General features: G+C 46.8%; 1 protein-coding gene across 3 annotated transcripts in view; it reads right to left on the reverse strand.

Annotated features, from left to right (window-relative positions):
• ASTN1 (astrotactin 1) overlaps positions 1-19,790 on the reverse strand; it is a 205,026-nt gene that overhangs the window by 22,022 nt on the left and 163,214 nt on the right. For all 3 annotated transcript variants that reach the window (XM_054038231.1, XM_054038230.1, XM_054038232.1), the window contains exon 16: positions 19,363-19,551. In XM_054038231.1, coding sequence (XP_053894206.1) covers positions 19,363-19,551 — 189 coding nt within the window. The remainder of the gene's footprint in view (positions 1-19,362; positions 19,552-19,790) is intronic.

The raw sequence follows: 19,790 nt of genomic DNA on the forward strand, positions 1-19,790 counted from the left end.
TTCCCCCATCTGTAAAATGGGGGATAATGACGCTGACCAACCTTTGTAAAGCACTTTGGAATCTAGGAGTGGAAAACATCACAAAAAGCATTATTATTATTAATAGGTTTGGCAGGATTCGTAGTTTCAAAGATGCTACAGCCAGAGGGGACCGCTGTGATCCTCCAGGAGGTCAGAGTAAATAACACCGACTTCCCAGAATTCATTCATGTTTGAACCAGAGCATGTCTTTTGGGAGAAGGAGGGGTGGGGAGAATCCAACCTTGATTGAAAAATTGCCAGTGATGGACAAATCCACCACAACCCTTGGTAAGCTGTTCTAGTGACTAATTACCCTAATTGTAAAAAATGGGCACCGACTTTTCAGCCTGAATTCTTCTAGCTTGAACTTCCAGCTGTTGGATCTCATTATAGCTTTGTCTTCTAGCCTGAAGAGCCCATGATCAATTTTTTAAATGTTTATCTATTTCAATTTTCACAGTTATGCAAAATTATGAGTTTTAAGCATTTTTTCTATTTGTATTAATTTAAATGTTCACAGTTGCAAGCAATTATGGGGGGTTAGATAATATTTATTTAATGACAGAAGTTGCGATTCAAAAAGTTACAGCTTTACAACTGTTAAAAAACACAAATTGTCAACATCAAATGTCAAAATATACAAAGTAACTATCCTTCAAACAAATTCTAGTAAGTACTTACTTTGCCTATTTGTACATTTCTATCATCATTGATGGAGATGTTTTTTCATCAGTTTGTGTTTATTTGGTGAAATCAACATTCACTGAAACAATCTAATCCTGCCGAGCCTAATTATTAAGTAGTTAACATTGTATGCAAGTCCCGTTTTTATTAATAGCCAAAAAGGAGCACTGCAATAATTATAAGAACCATTTTATTTTCCTCCCCAAAAGCCTCTTTCCTTTTTCTCTCTCAGAAATCTAGTTTTGACACTTGTTGGAAAGGTGGATAAAAATCACTTATTCAAAATAAATAAATATATAAATAAAAATCAAATTTTTTTTATTTTAAATTTAAAAGATGATTTAAAGTTAAGATTATTTAATTCAAATATTTTTTAAAAAAATAAACCTATTTAAAATTAAATTTGAAATTGACGATCTATGTTAAGGCTTAAACTTGCTATAATGTATTCAAACCATTCAAATTAACAAATAATATTAAGCAGTCTGTATTTGCTGCTGAAGTTTAAAGAAAGTCAAATCAGTGAACTGGTAGCTGTCACTGGCTAAGCACCTGGAACCAGCTTGCTGAAGGGCTAAACCAGCTTTTGATAGCAGTAGCCTCTTCTGCAGCAAGAATATTTTCTTCATTTCAACTTATTCAACTGGTTCAGTTCAATGACTACTTCAGTCAAAGTTGAGAAACTGGCAGTTGAAAAATCAGGAAAGCTTGTTTTCTATATCCAAGCAATAACTAAAAACAAAGTACAAGAAGATGAGATCTACTAATTCTAAAATCTTTCAGACCATTCCTTCTCAATCATTAATTCAATCATGATCTGAAGCAGAAGGGAAAGCGGGAGGGTAGTGGAATACAGAGAGAGACCACACATCTTGAAGAGCATCTAATTATAGGTAAGTAACCTCCTCTTCTTCTTTGTGAGCTGGTCCCTATGTGTACTCCAAATGTGGGTGACTGGCAAGCAGTCGTCGGGAGGTGCAAAGATGCAGGCGATATAGATTACCGTAATGCTGCCATTCCAAAGGCTGCAATTTCAGAAGTGGCTTGCACTTCGTGAAGGGATGGATGCAACCCCAAGTTGGCACCTTTACAAATGAACATTAGGCAGCCACCAAAGGTTTGGGAAATAGATGAGGATTGTGTCAATGATGGCCGGCAACTCTTGAACGTCCTGTCAAAAGTGACCTTTAGCCGGTGGATGAGATTGGGTGGCTGACGTTGAGGTGGATGGAGCTGCATACCTTGGTCTTTGCAATGTCTGATAATTACGTGGTGCTGCATATGGTCGTTAGTGGTAGAAAGGTTGTAGAAGAGGTATTGATATATACACCTGTTTATGATGTTTCTTCTTTGGGGCCTGAGTATAAATGCCTATGGAGTGGAGGGTTGACCTGGAGTCATAACTAGTGCAAAGAATTGACTGTCTTTTCAATAAATAGATTAGCTGGGTCAAAGGGTAAATGCTTGATGTTGTTCTGAACCTTGAACCCTGAACAGAGAAGCCATGATTCACTCCACAATACTACTGTGGTTGCTCTAGATGTGGTATCGGCCACGTCAACCGCAGCATGGAGTCAAGTTGTTGCCATGAGTCTACCCTTGTCAACAAAGGTTTGGGAATTGGGCCCTTTCCTCCTGAAGGCGTGTATCTTTAAACTCCAAGAATATGAAGTAGTTCATAAAATCATACTTAGCTAACAGGGCCTGGAAATTAATGATTCTAAACTGAACGCTGGTGGATATGACCGCTTTTCTCCCCAGAAGTTCAAGGTGTTTAGTGCCCTTGTCCACAGATGTGGTCTTGGAGTGTGGTTGCCCAGATCTTTCTACAACTGCTTGTGCTACTAGGAAGTTGGGGGCAGGATGGGTGAACAAAAATTCTGCCCCTTTTCAGGGACAAAGTATCATCTCTCAGCTAGTTTGGGAATACAGATGCATGACGCAAGCGTGTGCCATACCACCCTGGCTGGTTCGATGAAAGCCTGGCAGAGCTACCTGATTGGGTCCACTGGGCTGTAGGATGTCCAAGAGTGTATGCTGCATGCCATTAACTTCCTCAAATGGGATCTGAGGTTCAGATGTCACCATCTGCAAGAGTTCTTGTATTGTCTCTGGTCACCAGGTGGGGATGGCAAAGATGGGCAATTGCCCATTGGGTGAGGATGATGATACACACACGAGTAACGCTGGTACCAGTGGATCTGGCTCTCGACATCTTTCTCCTCTGTATACTCCGGCAGAGCCCGTTGCTATTGTCTGGGGGAAGAGGGCTTGTGAGACTCTCACACACAGATGCAGGGTGCCATGCATATCCCATGGACCCCAACAGGGCCAGTATATTGTGAAGGCTGGCTGGGAGGACCCGAAGGCATCAGGTCCCAGTTGTCTTTGTCTGGTTGGAGGATGAGTCCAGAAAAGTCTAGAAGCCCTGTCCAGGCTAACCTTCATTTATGGAGGTGATGGTTCATCCTGAACATTAGATTGAGGAAAAGGTAGAATCTAGTTCCATGGTAGTACTGTCGCTGCTTGCTTGTGGATGGAGTAGGGAAGCAGCAATCTTTCCCTGAGGTGGATTCCACTTCTGGTGTTGAAACATTCCTCAGAAGGACTGGACCTGAAAGCAGAGGAGATTGTGGGTACAGAAGAGTGAAGATATCCTCCAGGAAGGTATAAATCTCAATCTACCCTGGTCCTGGTAATCGGTATTGTTGGATCTGGTGTATCCATGGGCTTAGTGGTTAGCAGGTACTTACAGGATCGGGCTCGTACCATTTAAGGGAGAAGAGTTCTGCCTGGAGCTCTTTGTCGGTGCTGGCAGATACTGATTCTTCAGTTTACTAACTGGTACCGGAGTTGATACCTTTGGATTCTTGCTCCGGAGTGCCTTACCCTCATGATTGGGTGGCTTGCATGGGCCTAGGTCTTTAGGACTGGAATATGAGGACTCACCAGATTTGGATGGAGTTGGGGAGGGACCCTTTCTCTTGGGAGCAAATCCGGAAGGGGATCTGTTCTTGTGTCTGTGAGAGCATCCCCTACTCTCATGAGAACCCAAGACAATGGGTCTTTGGCTTTATTAGATCTGGCCTCTGCCCTGAAGCTAGTGCTCGGAGGAGCGTTGCTCAAGGGCCTGGATATGACTGGAGTCTCCTAACTTTGTCCATCAGGTACTTCCTCAGATAGAGCTGTTGTCCCTCTCAGGTCCGGGGAGGGAAGGAGAAGCAGATATTTCACTTGGAGGAGATATGAGCCTCCTCAGAGCAGTAAAGATAGTGCTGGTGGTCACTGCTGACCGAGATGGAGGGAGGACAGGAGACAGTTCTTAAATCCAGAACTCTGGGCACAGTCCCCCGAGGGGGGAAACAGAGAGAGTCTCAGGGCAGGGAAAAACTAGTCTACACTAACTATAGACAGACTACTAAAAACACTAAGAACTATATACAATTATGTTTACAGATAAGAGAGACAATGCAAAGATAGCTACAGACACAGAGGATTCTGAATCAAGCCATGTGGTGGTAAGAAAAAACTGGGGAGAGAGTCAGCTCACACCTCTCCTTATCCCCTCCTCAGTGCTGACCACGAGGAGCTCCAGGGCAGAGGTGTGGACTAACGGACATTACTTGCATGATTTTCCAGTCTCAGGTGCATGGGGTGGATGCGTGCCCACGGGTGGAATACACATAGGGACTAGCACTCGGACAAAACCACATCAATTCAATTCACTAACTACCGATAATACTTACTTCACTTGGTTTTAAATACAAAATAGATTTTGATAATTACTTTTCTCTTATGTATCCAGCACACTTTAAGGTAGGTTTATTTAACCAATAACAAACTAATTTTAAATGCTGTTTTGTGCATTTTTAATTGAAATCCAATTTCCAGCCACATGAGTCTTGACACAAATATAAAGTAAAAAATTAAGTAAATAAGCAATGTGCCATTCACCATTTTCCAACATAAAAAAATAGATAAAAAATAAGAATCTGAATGAATAAATGTGTATAGATATAGTGTATTCTCCTGGTTAGCAAAGACCCCATTTGATGAAAAGGCTGTATTTCATTGTGAATAAACATTTTTTAATGGTTACCAACTAAAAAGTATGAATGCAAAACAAGATTAAAATTGCTGATTTAGATCAAGGGCTCCTGCATGTTGATTTAAATCATGATTAAAATTGCTGACTGACATCACTTTGATTTATATGAGACCGCTTTGGTGAGGGAAGCAGAAATGCTTCTTAACGCAGTGTTTTGCAGAGTCCCTATGATATCAAAATAGCTCGAGATACTCTGAATGGTCTCTGCTTGCTATTAACCAAGTACACCTATACCTACAGTGTTGCAATATATTCAACAGCTAAAACAACCTACAGCAAGGAGACCACTAGGTGGTGCTGTGACGCCATGAATTGTTCCAGGCCTGGGAATAGCATACGACAGCAATGGTTTAAAAGACCTATTTAAGATCAATTCCACTCCTGCAGCAATGTGCAGTATAGTTCCTCCAAAAGCTCCTGGATCAAACAGCAGAAATGAGCTGCAGGCTGATATGAGGCAATGGGCTCATGTCCTCGGAAGCTGGACAATCTCCACTAACAAGTGAATTAGGTGAAGTGTCTTTCTTTTCAAGGAAAGTTTCTATCGAATAACACTGCATGGGGCGAAACAGCCCAATATACCCAGGGGAAATCTTCAAATGAAACTTCTCGATTGAAAAGAAAGGCAGCGAGCTTTTCTTGCTGCTGCTGCGCTCTGAAAATATGAGGCCAGATTGTCAAAAGACCTCCCCACCCAGCAGCTCCTGCTGTCTGTGTGCGCATGTTCTCTATGCAAGCTGCTGGGTGCTGAGACGCCTGAAAATCCCACCTGGAAGGGAGATCCGTATTAGATGCTGAGCAGACATAATAAGTGTCCCTCAAGATCAGGTGTAGAAAGTCCTAATCTGGAACAGGGAACTGAGAAGAGCGTGGGCTCCATCAAAGAGGTGCCCAAACACCAGACAGCTCTCCCTATCACCCAGAAGAGCAAGAATGTGCTGAACTAATGTACCTTCTCCAGCACCTGATCGGGCCCTCCTTCAACTCCTACTGACTTCACGTGTGGGGGTGCGCTTAGATCTGAGGAGACGATTAGACCCTGATGCCTATTAACCCCTGTTCTTCCTGCTTTCCCTCACCTCTACCTCTCCTTTGTGCTGGAGCTGGGAGCGAGCTGCAAAAGGATCTAGGCAGGGTTGAGAGTGGTCTAGAGCATTGCAAGTGCAGGTGGCTGCTGTTCTGGGCAAAAGCAATTGAGCCCACTGTCCTGGTTCACCACACATACATGGGGGTGGGTGGGTGGATGACAGAGAGAGAAGGAGAAGAGACGCGACACACGAGAAGGAGAGGAAGAAAGGCTCGCCAGCCTCCTTGGCTTCTACCCAGCAAAGACAGCAGCTGTGCCCAGCTTCCTGCAAAGCCAAACAAATCCTGGCAGTGTGCTTCAGGATTGGCAGAGCGCATCTGGCTTCTACCTGCCGAGTGAGAACAAGACACGGAGAGAGGTGGAACTAAGTATCCCAGCAGGATTCAAGATGCTCTAATCTCTGTTAGCAGTGGGGGAGAGAGTAGTGCGTGCGAAGGGCTGGCTGGGGAGCAGCTATCTGCTTGTTCTGGGACTGGATCCAGATTTTGTGTACATATAGGACTCTGAACAACATCATCAGTGTAAAGAGGGTAGAGACAAGCCAGGTTTGCAACACCCAGAGCGGCATGGGACAAGGGAGGGTTGGGACCTGACTGCTTCTGCCTACACCTGGAGGCAGCATGTGAATTTAGCACTGAAATCCAGCAAGGTCACTGGCAACAGGAGCGGGGGCTTCTTGGCAGATGTGGGACATAATGGAGGGCACATAAAAGTCTAGAGCAGGGGTTGGCAACCTTTCAGAAGTGGTGTGCCGAGTCTTCATTTATTCATTCTAATTTAAGGTTTCATGTGCCAGTAATACATTTTAACGTTTTTAGAAGGTCTCTTTCTATGAGTCATGGAGATATACACCTATCTCATAGAACTGGAAGGGACCCTGAAAGGTCATTGAGTCCAGCCCCCTGCCTTCATTAGCAGGACCAAGTACTGATTTTTGCCCCAAATCCCTAAGTGGCCCCCTCAAGGATTGAGCTCCCAACCCTGGGTTTAGCAGGCCAATGCTCAAACCACTGAGCTATCCCTCCCCCCTAACTAAACTATTGTTGTATGTAAAGTAAATAAGGTTTTTAAAATGTTTAAGAAGCTTCATTTAAAATTAAATTAAAATGCAGAGCCCCCCAGACCGGTGGCCAGAACCCAGGCAGTGAGAGTGCTACTGAAAATCAGCTCGTGTGCCGCCTTCGGCACACGTGCCATAGGTTGCCTACCCCTGGTCTAGAGGAAGAGCCCATCTCCTTCATTTCCCCACCAGTTGGGCTTAGCAGTTGGATCCCACAATACCTTTGCCTTACAAACACTCTTCTAGCTCTGTCTAAAAGCTGTTCATTCTGCTGCTGTGCTGGGCAATGTCTAATCTATAAACGATGCTCTCTAAAGGCACCTCACCTCTAGCTCCTTGAGCTCTTGGCCTTCCCTTCACTTCAAACAGCCACATCGCTTCTCTCAATCCTGTCCCTTTGGGATTTTGAATAACTCATCGAGTTGCCCTTTTGCATCTCTTCCTTTCCAAAGGACATAACATCCTAGTCAATACCCAAGACCCTGGAGTCCTTGACACATTCTCTTTGCCCTTTGCAGTAGCTTCTCAATTTCTATGATGACCTTCTCCTAATACAATGACCACAGTATTCCACCCATAATCGGGCAGTCAGCGGTCCGGATTCACATAGGACTGTCCTGATTTTGAGCAGGCCATCCAGTAACTTTGCTAGCAGGACATCAAAAGTGTCCCTGAAACATCTTTAAGGATCTTGTGTTACAGCATGGCATTGCAAGGTGACTATGCTGGCTTGCGAGATGGAAATATTTTGTAAACTGATGGCCCCGATGCAATAGTAACAGAGTCACAACAGTGGAGCAGGGTGAATTTGCCCTTGGGGATGATCATGTTATTATTTATTTCCATTTAAAATAATGCAAAAGTTCCCATGCACAGGCTCTGAGCTCCCAGCCCTTAACTTACAATGCAGGTCAGGAAAGTCTCCTGTTCTACCAGGGAACAAGACCATCATCAACTAATAACTAAATAAGTGGCAACACAAGATGTTGTAAGAGTCATTTCCTTCAATCTGCCAGGTATGATTTTAAGGTATTTCCACCATCAAAACCAACACCAGCCTATCTAGCAGAACTGGAACATAAAGGGTTTGACTCCTAAGCTGATGGTCAGAAACCACCTCAGATCTGCAGTGCCCAGAAGTTGTTCCCCTCCGATAGCCGTTTGACAGCCTGTGTAAAAGGAATGGTGGTTCCCATCTTTGCAAGCTGAGATGGGGCCAGCCCCAGTTACCTGAGGGACAGCCTCGCCCTCCATGACTGTCACCTGTCACGACAGTCGCATCACACTGGAACAGCAGAGCTCGAGAGCGACTCACCTGTGTGCAGGAGCAGGGGCTTTCACAATGACGACCCCATAGATATGGGGCTCATTCCTGGGAAAGGTCAAGACGGCTGGATGGCTGAGAGTCTTGTTGCCTTCAGAGCAAAAGGCAAGGCCCAGCATTTTGAGACAGCCTTCCCTCCAACTTTCCCATCAACAGGAGACAGCCTTCCCATCAACAGGAGACAAGAGAGCTTGTCACCTCACAGGATGGAGCAGAATTTTCAAAAGAACTCAGCTCCTCTCTGGGTCTCAAAATAAGTGGTTAGATCTTCAAAAGAGCTCATCCTGTTGGATGCTGGGAGCTTCTGAAAACCCACCCGCCAATGGCACAGCGGGAGCTGCCAACTGCTGGGCGCTTTGGATAAGCTCACTCTTATTACGGCCTAAATGAGAGCTGAGCTCATGAAAACCTGGCTCCGCGCTCTGTGGACAGGCCCTGAATTCACACGGAGAGAGAAGAAAGAAAAAAATGGGGAACAACAGAAGACAGGCTCTCCAGTTCAAGCTGGAAGAGCCGCGGAGGGTTAGCAGATGTCTCATTCCAGCCTCCTGCTGGTTGGTTTGGGAATTAGCTCTTTCAGCGATGCACTGTTGCTAGTGGTGTGTCGCCAACCGTTACTCTCTCGGTCTCCATCGTCCTCACAGTCAGACCCACATCACTCCCGGACCGCGGCATCTGCTTCTGGATACTGCCCTCTGGCTGTGCCTGCTCCGCTGGCTCTCCCCCCACTTCCAGGGGACCGGCAGCTTCTGGCTCTATCACTCGCCTCAATGGCTCACTGCAGTTCTCAGTCTAGCCTCTTCCTCCAAGGACTAACTGCAGTCTGGCTTAGCCACTCTCATCACTGGCAAATGGGCGGGGGGGAAAGGGGGGGGCCCAGGCCTGCTCGCTACTCTGGGCCCCAACCCAGGGACTCTCTAGCAGCAGCCACTTACTGCCCTCCTCAAACCCTCCCTTACTGCCTACTTCCCTGGGCCACTTCCCTGTAGTCCCAGCACCTTCTCTGCGCCGTTGTGTCAGGGCCCCAGTCTGGCAGTTGTCAGCCTTGAGCCTCCCAGCCTCTGCTGACCCAGCCCAACACTGCTCTGTCTTAGGTGCTTCTCTAAGACAGGGGTGGGCAAACTATGGCCTGGGAGCCACATCCGGCCCTTCAGACATTTTAATCTGGTCCTCAAGCTCCCGCTAGGGACCAGGGTCCAGGGCTTTCCCTGCTCCGGCGCTCCAACTAGGGAGCGGGGTCAGGGGCTTGTCCCACTCCGCATGTGCTGTGGTTCCATGCACCTCCTGGAAGCAGCGGCATGTCCACCCTCTGGCTCCTACACGTAGGGGCAGCCAGGGGGCTCTGCACACTGCCCCCGCCCCAAGCATTGCCTTTGCAGCTCCAATTGGCTGGGAACTGCTGCCTGGCTGCGCCTCCGCATAGGAGCTGGAGGGGGGACATGCCGCTTCTTCCGGGAGCTGCTTGAGGTAAGCACTACCTGGAGCCTGTACCCCTGACTCCCTGCCCCAGATCTGATCCCCCTCCCGCCCTCCAAATCCCTTGGTCCCAGCCCAGAGCACCCTCAGTCAACCCCAACCCCTCATCCCCAGCCCCCACCCAGAGCCCACACCCCCAGCTGGAGCCACACGCCCCGTGCATCCCAACCTTCTGCCCCAGCCTCCTCTTGCACCCTGAACTCCTCATTTCTGGCCCCACCCTCAAGCCCACACCCCCAACTGGAGCTCTCGCCCCCTCCCACACCCCAGCCCCCAATTTCATGAGCATTCATGGCTCACCATACAATTTTCATACCCAGATGTGGCCCTCAGGACAAAAAGTTTCCCCACCCCTACTTTAAGAGCCAGTTGTTCTCCCTTTGCCCTCCAGGGAGAGACTGCCTTCCTCTCTGCCCTATAGCCTTCTTATAAGGCCCAGCCTGGCCCTGATAGGCTGCTTTCAAGCCTCCACTTGATTGGCTCCCAATAAGCCCTTCCATGATTGGCTGGGGCTCTGCACAGCCTCTTTGGCTTGCTTTAACCCTTTCCACACCAGAGTGGGGCAGCTGCCCCACTACAAGCCCATACTCTTGGGGGGTCTGACATGGATGGGGGGCTTGGTTAGCCTCAGAAGGAGACAAGTCTTGCGTTGCTCAATGGTGATGGTTTTAGAAGCTGCCCTGATTATCTGGCTGCTGTCCCAGCCTCCTGAGTTAAAACACTGCTTCCTCCCCATACGCTCAGTGCGCTGGGGGTCCAAAGCAGAGGGACATGGGGAGAGGGCAGGTGATTAATGGAACCTATTATGGACAATGCCTCTTTGTACAGGCTGGAGGGGCATGGAGAAGGCAACGTGAGCAGTGGCTAGAGCCTCCCAGTCTGGAGAAGGTGGCATCCTTCCCCCTTCTTTCACTTGACCCAGGAAACTCTTAGGCCACCCTCCAGCCTGTATTCATCTCACTCTGCAGCAAAGGCCCGTGCAAGCCCCTCTGGCCTAGAGGTGAAATCCTTTCCACAGGACACCACATTTCCACTCAACGATCCCTAGGTGGAGCTGAGCCCTAACTGCGCCCCTAAGGCTCTTCCTGGCACCTTTGTGCCTCTGATCCTGGAGCATCTGGGACAACGACCACGAACTAAACAACGACTACAAGGAGCAATCCGGAGATCCGCGGCCTAGGAGCTACCCGGTGGGGAAGCAGCTAGGAGAGTGGGTGGGAAATGGGAATGGTAATGGTAATGAGGCTCTGACTTCACACACAAAGTGTTGAGGCTGCCATGCGCCATCCCCAGCTCCAACAGCGGCAGCAGCCTCTGCCACCGGCACAAACACTTGGTATTAAATTTATAACAGAAACCAATTAAAAGATAACAAGAGAACACAAGAGAACATATGCTCTGGATCGCAAGAATTTAAGTGTTTAAAAAAACCCACGACCTCCGGCTATCACAGGGAAAGTGTCAGTATTGTTTCGAAAGGCCCACAGACTATTTCAAAATGTGTCTCTCCAGCCATTAGCGACTAGCTGTCATCGGCCAGGTGATCGGTACAAATGGGGAGGGTGGGATGCATGCGATGACCCAGGAATGCTCCATCTCTGGGTGGGTTGGGACAGGATCTCAAATGAGTATTTTGCTGCATGTGAAGTATGTTTTCTCGGTCCCTGCAAACATCAGCACGCGGCTTGCAGGCCTATGGATCTTTAGAATGATTCCACGCTTTCTTTTCCAGACTAGGCCAGAACTATTTTGCAGCAGGCCTCGCAAGGAATACTGGCAGGTCTCTTACAACTTAGCAGTCGCTGCAAATGGACGGCATATGTACATGGATCCAATCAGCTCTTTGCAAACAGCCTCTCAGCTCTCATGTACTTTGCAATGAACAATCTGGGCAAATAAAAAGGGACACGAGACAAACCAAGGCAGAGTCGAGTAAGTCTGCAGTAGTGTAAAAACTTTCAGCCAGGTGGTGCATAGCTCTGCGGGAAGGGTGTGAGGACTCCTAATCCACCTACCATCACCCTGCATTGGCAAGAAGTGCAATCTGGATCCTTGCATGCCCGGCCCAAAAGAACCAGGGACTCTAGTGTAATTGCTCAAGCATTTGCACATGCACTCAGCAGGTTCTGCAGTAGGAGAGCATGGGTCTTTGTCCCCCTCTAATGCTTGGTCCACATAAGAGGTTAATAGATCAGCTATAACTTCTAGCTAGAAGACTTAAGCCCAGCTCCTCAAAAGTATCTAGGTACCTAATTGCCATTGATTTCAATGAGAGCTGAGAAACAGCTAAGACATGTTTATCTTGGAATGCAAATCACCAATGCAAAGTTCTAATTGCTGCAGGTTAACTGAATGTTTTGCATTTTACCACGAGTCCGTGGGATCCGGATGGAGAGAGAAACATTTCCCTGGCCAGCGTAACCCACTGGTGGGTGTTACTGGTCTCCATCTGTATCAATCCACAAAGGACACAAGTTGTTTACAGGCCCCGCTAGGGAGACTTGGTTCTGTAGCTCAAGCTACAGCAGCTCACATATTTTGCTCGGAAAGTCTCCAGGTCAGTCCCTGGTGTGCTGACCAAGCCAGCGGCTGTCACACCAGCATGGCCAGGAGTGGCTATGCAGCCACATTTTCAGGATTTAGTAAAGCTGGTGATATTCAAATCCCCAGGCATCTCTCCTGACCATTCAGTTTGCTAGAGCCGGATGGACTGACATGGCAGTGGCTCTCTCTGTGAAACTCCAGTGCACCTAGCAGGAAAAGGGGAATAGGTGGGTAGTTCTTGAACTTCCAGGGCTTCTCCTGGCATCTACTGAGGTGTCCCTTTTTTCTCCCACATGGACAGTATGGATTTTCCCTGATTCTTTCATGTAACTGGCAGAGGACGTGGGAGGTGCTTCCGATGAAAGAGGGACCCATTAAAAACCCACCTGGCTGGCATGAGAAAGGGAACTTTGATCTGCCGGCCTGTCTCATTGTCATTTGCTTTGAACAGAGAGGCTGACAGATCCTTCCCACTTCAAAGAAAAGTGCATTGATGTCACTTAGCTGGAGCTACCGGAATGCCCACTCCACAGGAAGCACTCGGCATGGGACAGTCATTTTCTTGGACATGAAAAGGTAGGATTCGCGTGTCATTTCTCTGCCCTCCAGCTGGCAACCACCCGACACTGGAAAATGACGCTGTGGCCAAATTGTGCGTTGGGCCACACCAGCACCAAGCCTGAGTAAGGCTCCTGAAGTCAACAGAGAGCAGAACGTGGCCCTACGAGACATAAGGATTAAACCAATCCCCCCATCTTAAATTGGAGGAGATGCTCCTGCCTCCTTCAGCTTCAGCCGGCAAGGACGTCACGGCAAGAGATGTTGCAGTGCTGTGGCACTGAGCTGCCAGGGGTTGATATTACATGGCAGCATCCCAGGGGCACTGAGGACGAGGTCAGCAGGAGGTCAGATCCTCTGCTGGGGTAAATTAGCACAGCTCCACTGATGTCAGTGGGGTCATGCTCATTTACACTAGCCCCTGGGGTTTAGCATGGAATCATCGACCACTCAGGGTGCAGGAGTTCCTATAGGACAACCACGTAGGGTGGGAGGGGATCTTCAGATCACCAATAGTAGTTAAGCGAAGGATGTTCATTGTTCAGGGCTTTGTTTTTGCTGTAGCTGGAGATCATACGAAAGCAGTTCTAGTTACAGTAGAACCCCTATTTTACAAACCACCCTGGGATTGAAGAGTTCATAAAACTGAAAAGATCATAATAATGAGCATCTCAAAAGGACGGGAGGTCCAGTGCCTAAGTTGCAGAACATGCACTGCATTGCTATCTTCATGTCCTTCACACCACTACAAAGTGACTTCCAATGCACTGAAGGCACTGGAATGTGAAGAGATGGAGACTTGTTCTTCATCTCGTGTGATTTGTTTTCCCCCGGCCAAGAAAAAATGGTTGTGTAACTGGTCGTTCGTAAGATTGATGCTCATGAAATCGAGGTTCTACTATGTTGCTACTATTACTTGTCCCTAGGGATTATGTACTTAATTTCTCTCTCGGACCTCTACAGTACTGCTGATCTGGGCAGGAAGCAGCATGAGAGAAGGAAGAGGAAGTAGGAAGAGTTACTCAGGACTGAGTTGTTCAAAGTCAGCGTTTGCTCTAGGCACAGAGCCGAGGGCTAAGTCTGATGAGGAACCTTTGGACTCCATCAGCACAGACTGCACATTCACCCCAGAGGCCACTTCCCTGGAACTTCAGCCCACAGTGTGATGCGTGCAATTGACAATCATTACAAGGGGGGTCAGAGAAGAACCAGCGCCTCAGTTAATAAGTCAGTTTGTCTCCATCTTCTACGCTCAACAGAACTTACTGTTTAAACATTTTGCCGAGAAATAGGACAGTGCTAACCTCACTCAGAAACCCCTGCAAACAAAACAAGCCTGTTAAACCAAAAAGGAGAAAGGGCACTTCTTAGCTTCCCCATTGTGCTGGAAATGGACCACTTTGGGACAGCTTTGCAGGCGCAGGAGGAAAGCAGCAGCCACAGAGAATGGTTTGTCTCTTGCAATTTTTCAATCAATATCTGGACATTCACCAACTAAAAGCTAAGAGGAGAAAGTGGCAGGAGTTGGAACAGGAGGGAAGCTGAAAGGAGATACTGTACAGGAAGGAAGGAGAAGACTGCAAGGCCTGCAGAAAGGAAGAGACCCCGGTGAAACGGCCCAGACTGGAGGGGAAAAAAGGAGGAAATAGAGGAAAGAAAAATCGCTGTGCTCAGAGAGATCCTGCCGCTGAACTACAGTGGACTTAATACTAAAGAGGGTGGTGTGACGTTCCCCTCTGGTGTTATCTGGACCAGTGATCTGCTAGGTCACTCCAATCCTTGACTCTCGGAGCCAGCCTTACCCTGCTCTGCTGTGAGGACCCCTCCCTCCCCCGGGCTGTTCACACACATCCTCTGGCACATAAGCTGCGTCCAGCTACTTGCAAGTGAATGACACTAGCCAATATCTCCAGTCCCAGACTCAACCCTGGGAACCTCCATCTTGCAGTGTCCAGTTATGCCCGCTGGATGCTGCAAGCTTATATAAGTTCGTCAATTTAACAAAGAAATTGATATGTACCAGGCTTGTTCTCCCAAGGGGATTCTCTGACACACTGCAAACCAAATGCACTGTTTCAGGTAGAATAAACAAACAGATTTATTAACTATAAAGGTAGATTTAAGTGATTATAAGTCAAAGTATAACCAGTCAGATTTGGTTAAATGAAATAAAAGCAAAACGCATTCTAAGCTGATCTTAACACTTTCAATGTCTTTAAAAACTTTGATGCTTCTGACCACAGGCTGGCTTTTCAGTCAGGCTCTCCCCTTTGATCAGCGTTTCAGTCGCTTGATGGTAGTGGTGTCTGTAGATGTAGGTGGAAGAGAGAGCATGGCAAAATGTCTCTCTCCCTTTTATCATGTCCTTTCTTTCCTCTTGGCTTTGCCCTCCCCCTCCCCCCGTGTCAGGTGAGCATTACCTCATTGCAGTCCCAAACAGCCCAAAGGAAGGGGGTGACTTCCTCGAGGGTCTAATAGATTCTTTTGTTGCTGCCTAAGCCAGTGTCCTTTGTTCCTGTGAGGTTGGTCTGGGTTTGTCCTATCCATGTCCGGATGAGGTGTGAACTGCCTCTCTGTTCTTGGAGAGTTTTTGCATGGGCTTGCTTTAAGTCATGAGGATACATTTTCAGCCTCATAACTATCTACCTGAAAATATAACCTATAACCTTACTGTAACAATTACTATAACATCACTATAACAACCATGCTCAGTGCATTATGAGCCTTTCGAAGACACCCAACATGACAAACTTTGCATTGGATACCATACAATCATTTTATAAAGATGAACATGGGGGTGTAGGGTGTCCCCCGAGGTACAGAGTGTCACAGGTGGCTTTGGGCAAACCCCTGCTTCAATAGCCGTACAAATCCAAGTGATCCATCCAGACTCCCAGAAAGGTGAATTTCCCAAATTAGACCCATGCATAGAAGCCGAGTTTCCATCATGCCAGAACGGAGCAAGTCCCATTATTTATTTTAGAGCCAGGAGTTTGAATCTCCAAACTTAGAGATGAAAACCATCTATTAGATTGTCTAGTTCACTTCTTGCAAGTGCACTGTTGTTCCTTACAGTACAGGTCAGGCAAATTCCTGCTGGCTGTAAATAGCACTCCCATAACCTGTAACATTCACCTGAATGGGACATAAGAACGGCCATACTGGGTCAGACCAAAGGTCCATCTAGCCTGGTATCCTGTCTTCTGACGGTGGCCAGTGCCAGGTGCTTCAGAGGGAATGAACAGAACAGGCAGTCATCAAGTGATCCACCCCATGTTGTCCACTCCCAGCTTCTGGCAAAGAGAGGATAGGGATACCATCGCTGCCCATACTGGCTAATAGCCATTGATGGACCTGTCCCCCATGAATGTATCTAGTTCTTTTTTCAACCCTGTTATACCTTTGGCCTTCAAAATATCCCCTGACAAAAAGTTCCACAGGTTGACTGTGCGTTGTGTGAAGTAGTACTTCCTTTTGTTCGTTTTAACCCGCTGCCTATTAATTTCATTGGGTGACTCCTAGATCTTGTGTTAGGTGGAGGAGTAAATAACATTCCTATACACCTTCTCCACAACAGTCAACCTTTCATAGATTTCTATCATATTCCCCCCCATTAGTCATCTCTTTTCCAAGCTGAAAAGTCCAGTCTTTTTCATCTCTACTCATATGGAAGCTATGGCCTTCTCTGTAGCTTTTCCAGTTCCGATATATCTTTTTTTGAGATGGGGCATCCAGACCTGCACAAAGTATTCAAGATGTGGGCATACCAGAGATTTATATAGAGGCAATATGATATTTTCTGTCTTGTTATTTATTCCTTTCCTAATGGTTCCTAACATTCTGTTCATTTTTTTGACTGCTGCTGCACATTGAGCAGATGTTTTCAGAGAACTATCCACAATGACTCCAAGATCTCTTTCTTGGGTGGTAAGAGCTAATTTAGACCCCATCATTTTGTATGTATAATTGGAATTATGTTTTCCAATGTCCATTACTTTGCGTTTATCAACACTGAATTTTGTCTGCCATTTTGTAGCCCAGTCACCCAGCTCTGAGAGATCCCTTTGTAACTCTTCACAGTCTTTGAACTTAATTATCTTGAGTAATTTTGTATCATCTGAAAATTTTGCCACCTCACTATTTACCCCTTTTTCAAGATCATTTATGAACATGTCAAACAGCACTGGTCCCAATACAGACCCCTGGGACACTACTATTTACCTCTCTCCACTCTGAAAACTGACCATATATTCCTACCCTTTGTTTCCTGACTTTTCATCAGTTATTGATCCAAGAGAGACCTTCCCTCTTATCCCATGTCTGCTTACTTTGCTTAAGAGTCTTTGGTGAGGGACCTTGTCAAAGGCTTTCCGAAAGTCTAAGTATGCTATATCCACTGGATCACCCTTGTCCATGTGTTTATTGACCCCCTCCAAGAATTCTAACAGATTGGTGAGGCATGATTTCCCTTTATAAAAACCATATTGACTCTTCCCCAACATATCGTGTTCATCTGTGTGTCTGATAATTCTGTTCTTTAGTACAGTTTCAACCAATTTCCCTGGTACTGAAATTAGGCTTATTGGCCTGTAATCCCTGAGATCGCCTCTGGAACCTTTTTTAAGAACTAGTTTCACATTAGCTATCCTCCAGTCATCTGGTACAAAGTTGATTTAAATGCAAGGTTACATACCACAGTTGTTAGTTCTGCAATTTCATATTTGAGCTCATTCGGGACTCTTGTGAGAATACCATCTTGTCCTGATGACTTAATACTGTTTAATTATCAATTTGTTCCAAAACATCTTCCAATGACACCTCAATCTGGGACAGTTCCTCAGATTTGTCACCTTAAAGGAATGGCTCAGGTTTGGGAATCTCCCTCAGCAAACAATGCATAGTTTCTCCGCAGTGGCCTTATCATCCTTGAGTGCTCCTTTAGCATCTCAATCATCCAGTGGTCCCAACTGATTGTCTGGTAGGCTTCCTGCTTCTGATGTACTTGAAATTTTTTTTTGCTGTTAGCCTGAGAGTCTTTGGCTAGTTGCTCTTCAAATTCTTTTTTGGCTTTCCTAATTATACACTTGACTTGCCAGAGTTTATGCTCCTTTTTACTTTCCTCAATAGGATTTAACTTCCAATTTTTAAAGAATGCCTTTTTGTTTCTAACTGCTTCTTTTACTTCGTTGTTTAGCCACGGTGGCACTTTTTTGGTCTTCTTACTAGGTTTTTTTAATTTGGACAAAATTCCTTCCTACTGCACCTTTGAAAACATCAAGGCAAATCAAAGAAATCACTTGTATTTTGACCTTAACCACCAGCAGCCACAGCATTCAGTAAAAAACATCAGCATGGACGTGTTTTCCGAAAAGTAAGATTTGATCCACAGAGTACCAAGTGATCAGTACTGTATGAGGAGTGACTGCTAAAAGTAAATGCCATGCAGAACTGGAATAAAGCTACGAAAGCTTTGGGGGTGTGTGGAGAATCTTGCACAATGTCACAGCTGGTTTTGCTCCCACAGTATTACACTGTTCACTGTGAAACAGCATGTCTGAGGGAGGCAGTTAATGAGAGCAAAAGAAAAATAGACACGTAGGTGCCCAATTCCCATTGACTTTCAGTGGCAGGTGGGTGCTGAAGTACCCTTTGCACCACTGGAAATCTTACCCCCACATGGCATGCATACACATGTGCAGGGAGACCCTGTACTTACACACAGCACAGTGGCGTGTGCAGTTACCCTTTCCGCCTCCGTGGTGTGTGCCTGGAATTTCCTGTTCGCACAGATTCACCTTTTATTTCACAGGTTGAAAGCACCTAGATTCTCTGTCTCCACATCAAGCTTCTCTAACCAAGCTGACTAGCTTCACCCAGGAAGAAGTAGTCCGCTACACATGCCTCCCTCAATTGTCTGATTCCTGATGACTCCTACACAGAGACCAATTCACAATTGGGTATAGAAGTAAAAGAAAGCTAAGGTTCGGGGCGGGGGGGGGGGGGAACACTGGAGAGGAGGAAACTCCAGACTCAAGACCCAGGTAGAAGAGTGCCGATGTGGAAGAGACAAAGATTAAAGACGTATATGAGCTAAGAGGCAGGAAGGCTTGGTGGCATGAATGCATTAGCCTTTGATCTCTCTGGGCGCTTGGCTTTTTATCGTCCCTAATGACCTCATCCAATCACTACTGAAGCCAGCAGGAGTCTTTCCATTGACTTCAATGGGTGCTGGATCAGGGCTAAACAACAAGCAAAACGAGTTGGCGTCTTAGCTTGAGCTTGAGCATATCACAACACCATCACATGACTGGCTGTAGGAGTCCACACTGGGGGGGATAGAGAACAGCCTGTATAAAGATGGGAACACACTCCTTCGGTGCAGTCAGGCACACCTGGCCTGGAAAAGGGCTCCCTTACCTTGACTCCACACAGCTGGGATCTGCCAATATGCTCTCTGGAAGGATGTGTGTGTGTTCTTGATCACTGGCTAGGCCTCTTACCTTTGCTTATGTCTTCGTACTCCAGCCAGAGCTGCCGCTGGACCTGCTTATTGGGATACCAGATGGAGCAGGATTCCTCAAAGCCATAGACTGCCTCCTGGATGTAGTGGTTGCCAAACTGGTCTAGCAGGGCCACGAAATCGCCTCGGGAGGTGGCTCCATCGAGAGAGTGGAGGGCGTTGCTGAAAGCTGCAGAGGAACGGACACAGCAAGCAATGAGACGTAGAAGGCACGAGTGAATACGAGAAGGGGTGGAGCCAGAGCTCCCAACAAACCCCACCCCAGCAGGGCCTTACTCCCTCTTACGGCCCTGCATGGCCGAGTAAGGGCTGTGACAATCCAGCCTTTGGTTTTCAAGGAGAATAGGATCAAAACCTCACTCAACCCAAAGGCTATTCTACCACCATCCTCCCGATCCCGGCTTGCAG

Source organism: Malaclemys terrapin, chromosome 8 (assembly GCF_027887155.1).
Source record: "Malaclemys terrapin pileata isolate rMalTer1 chromosome 8, rMalTer1.hap1, whole genome shotgun sequence".
Lineage (NCBI taxonomy): Eukaryota > Metazoa > Chordata > Testudines > Emydidae > Malaclemys > Malaclemys terrapin.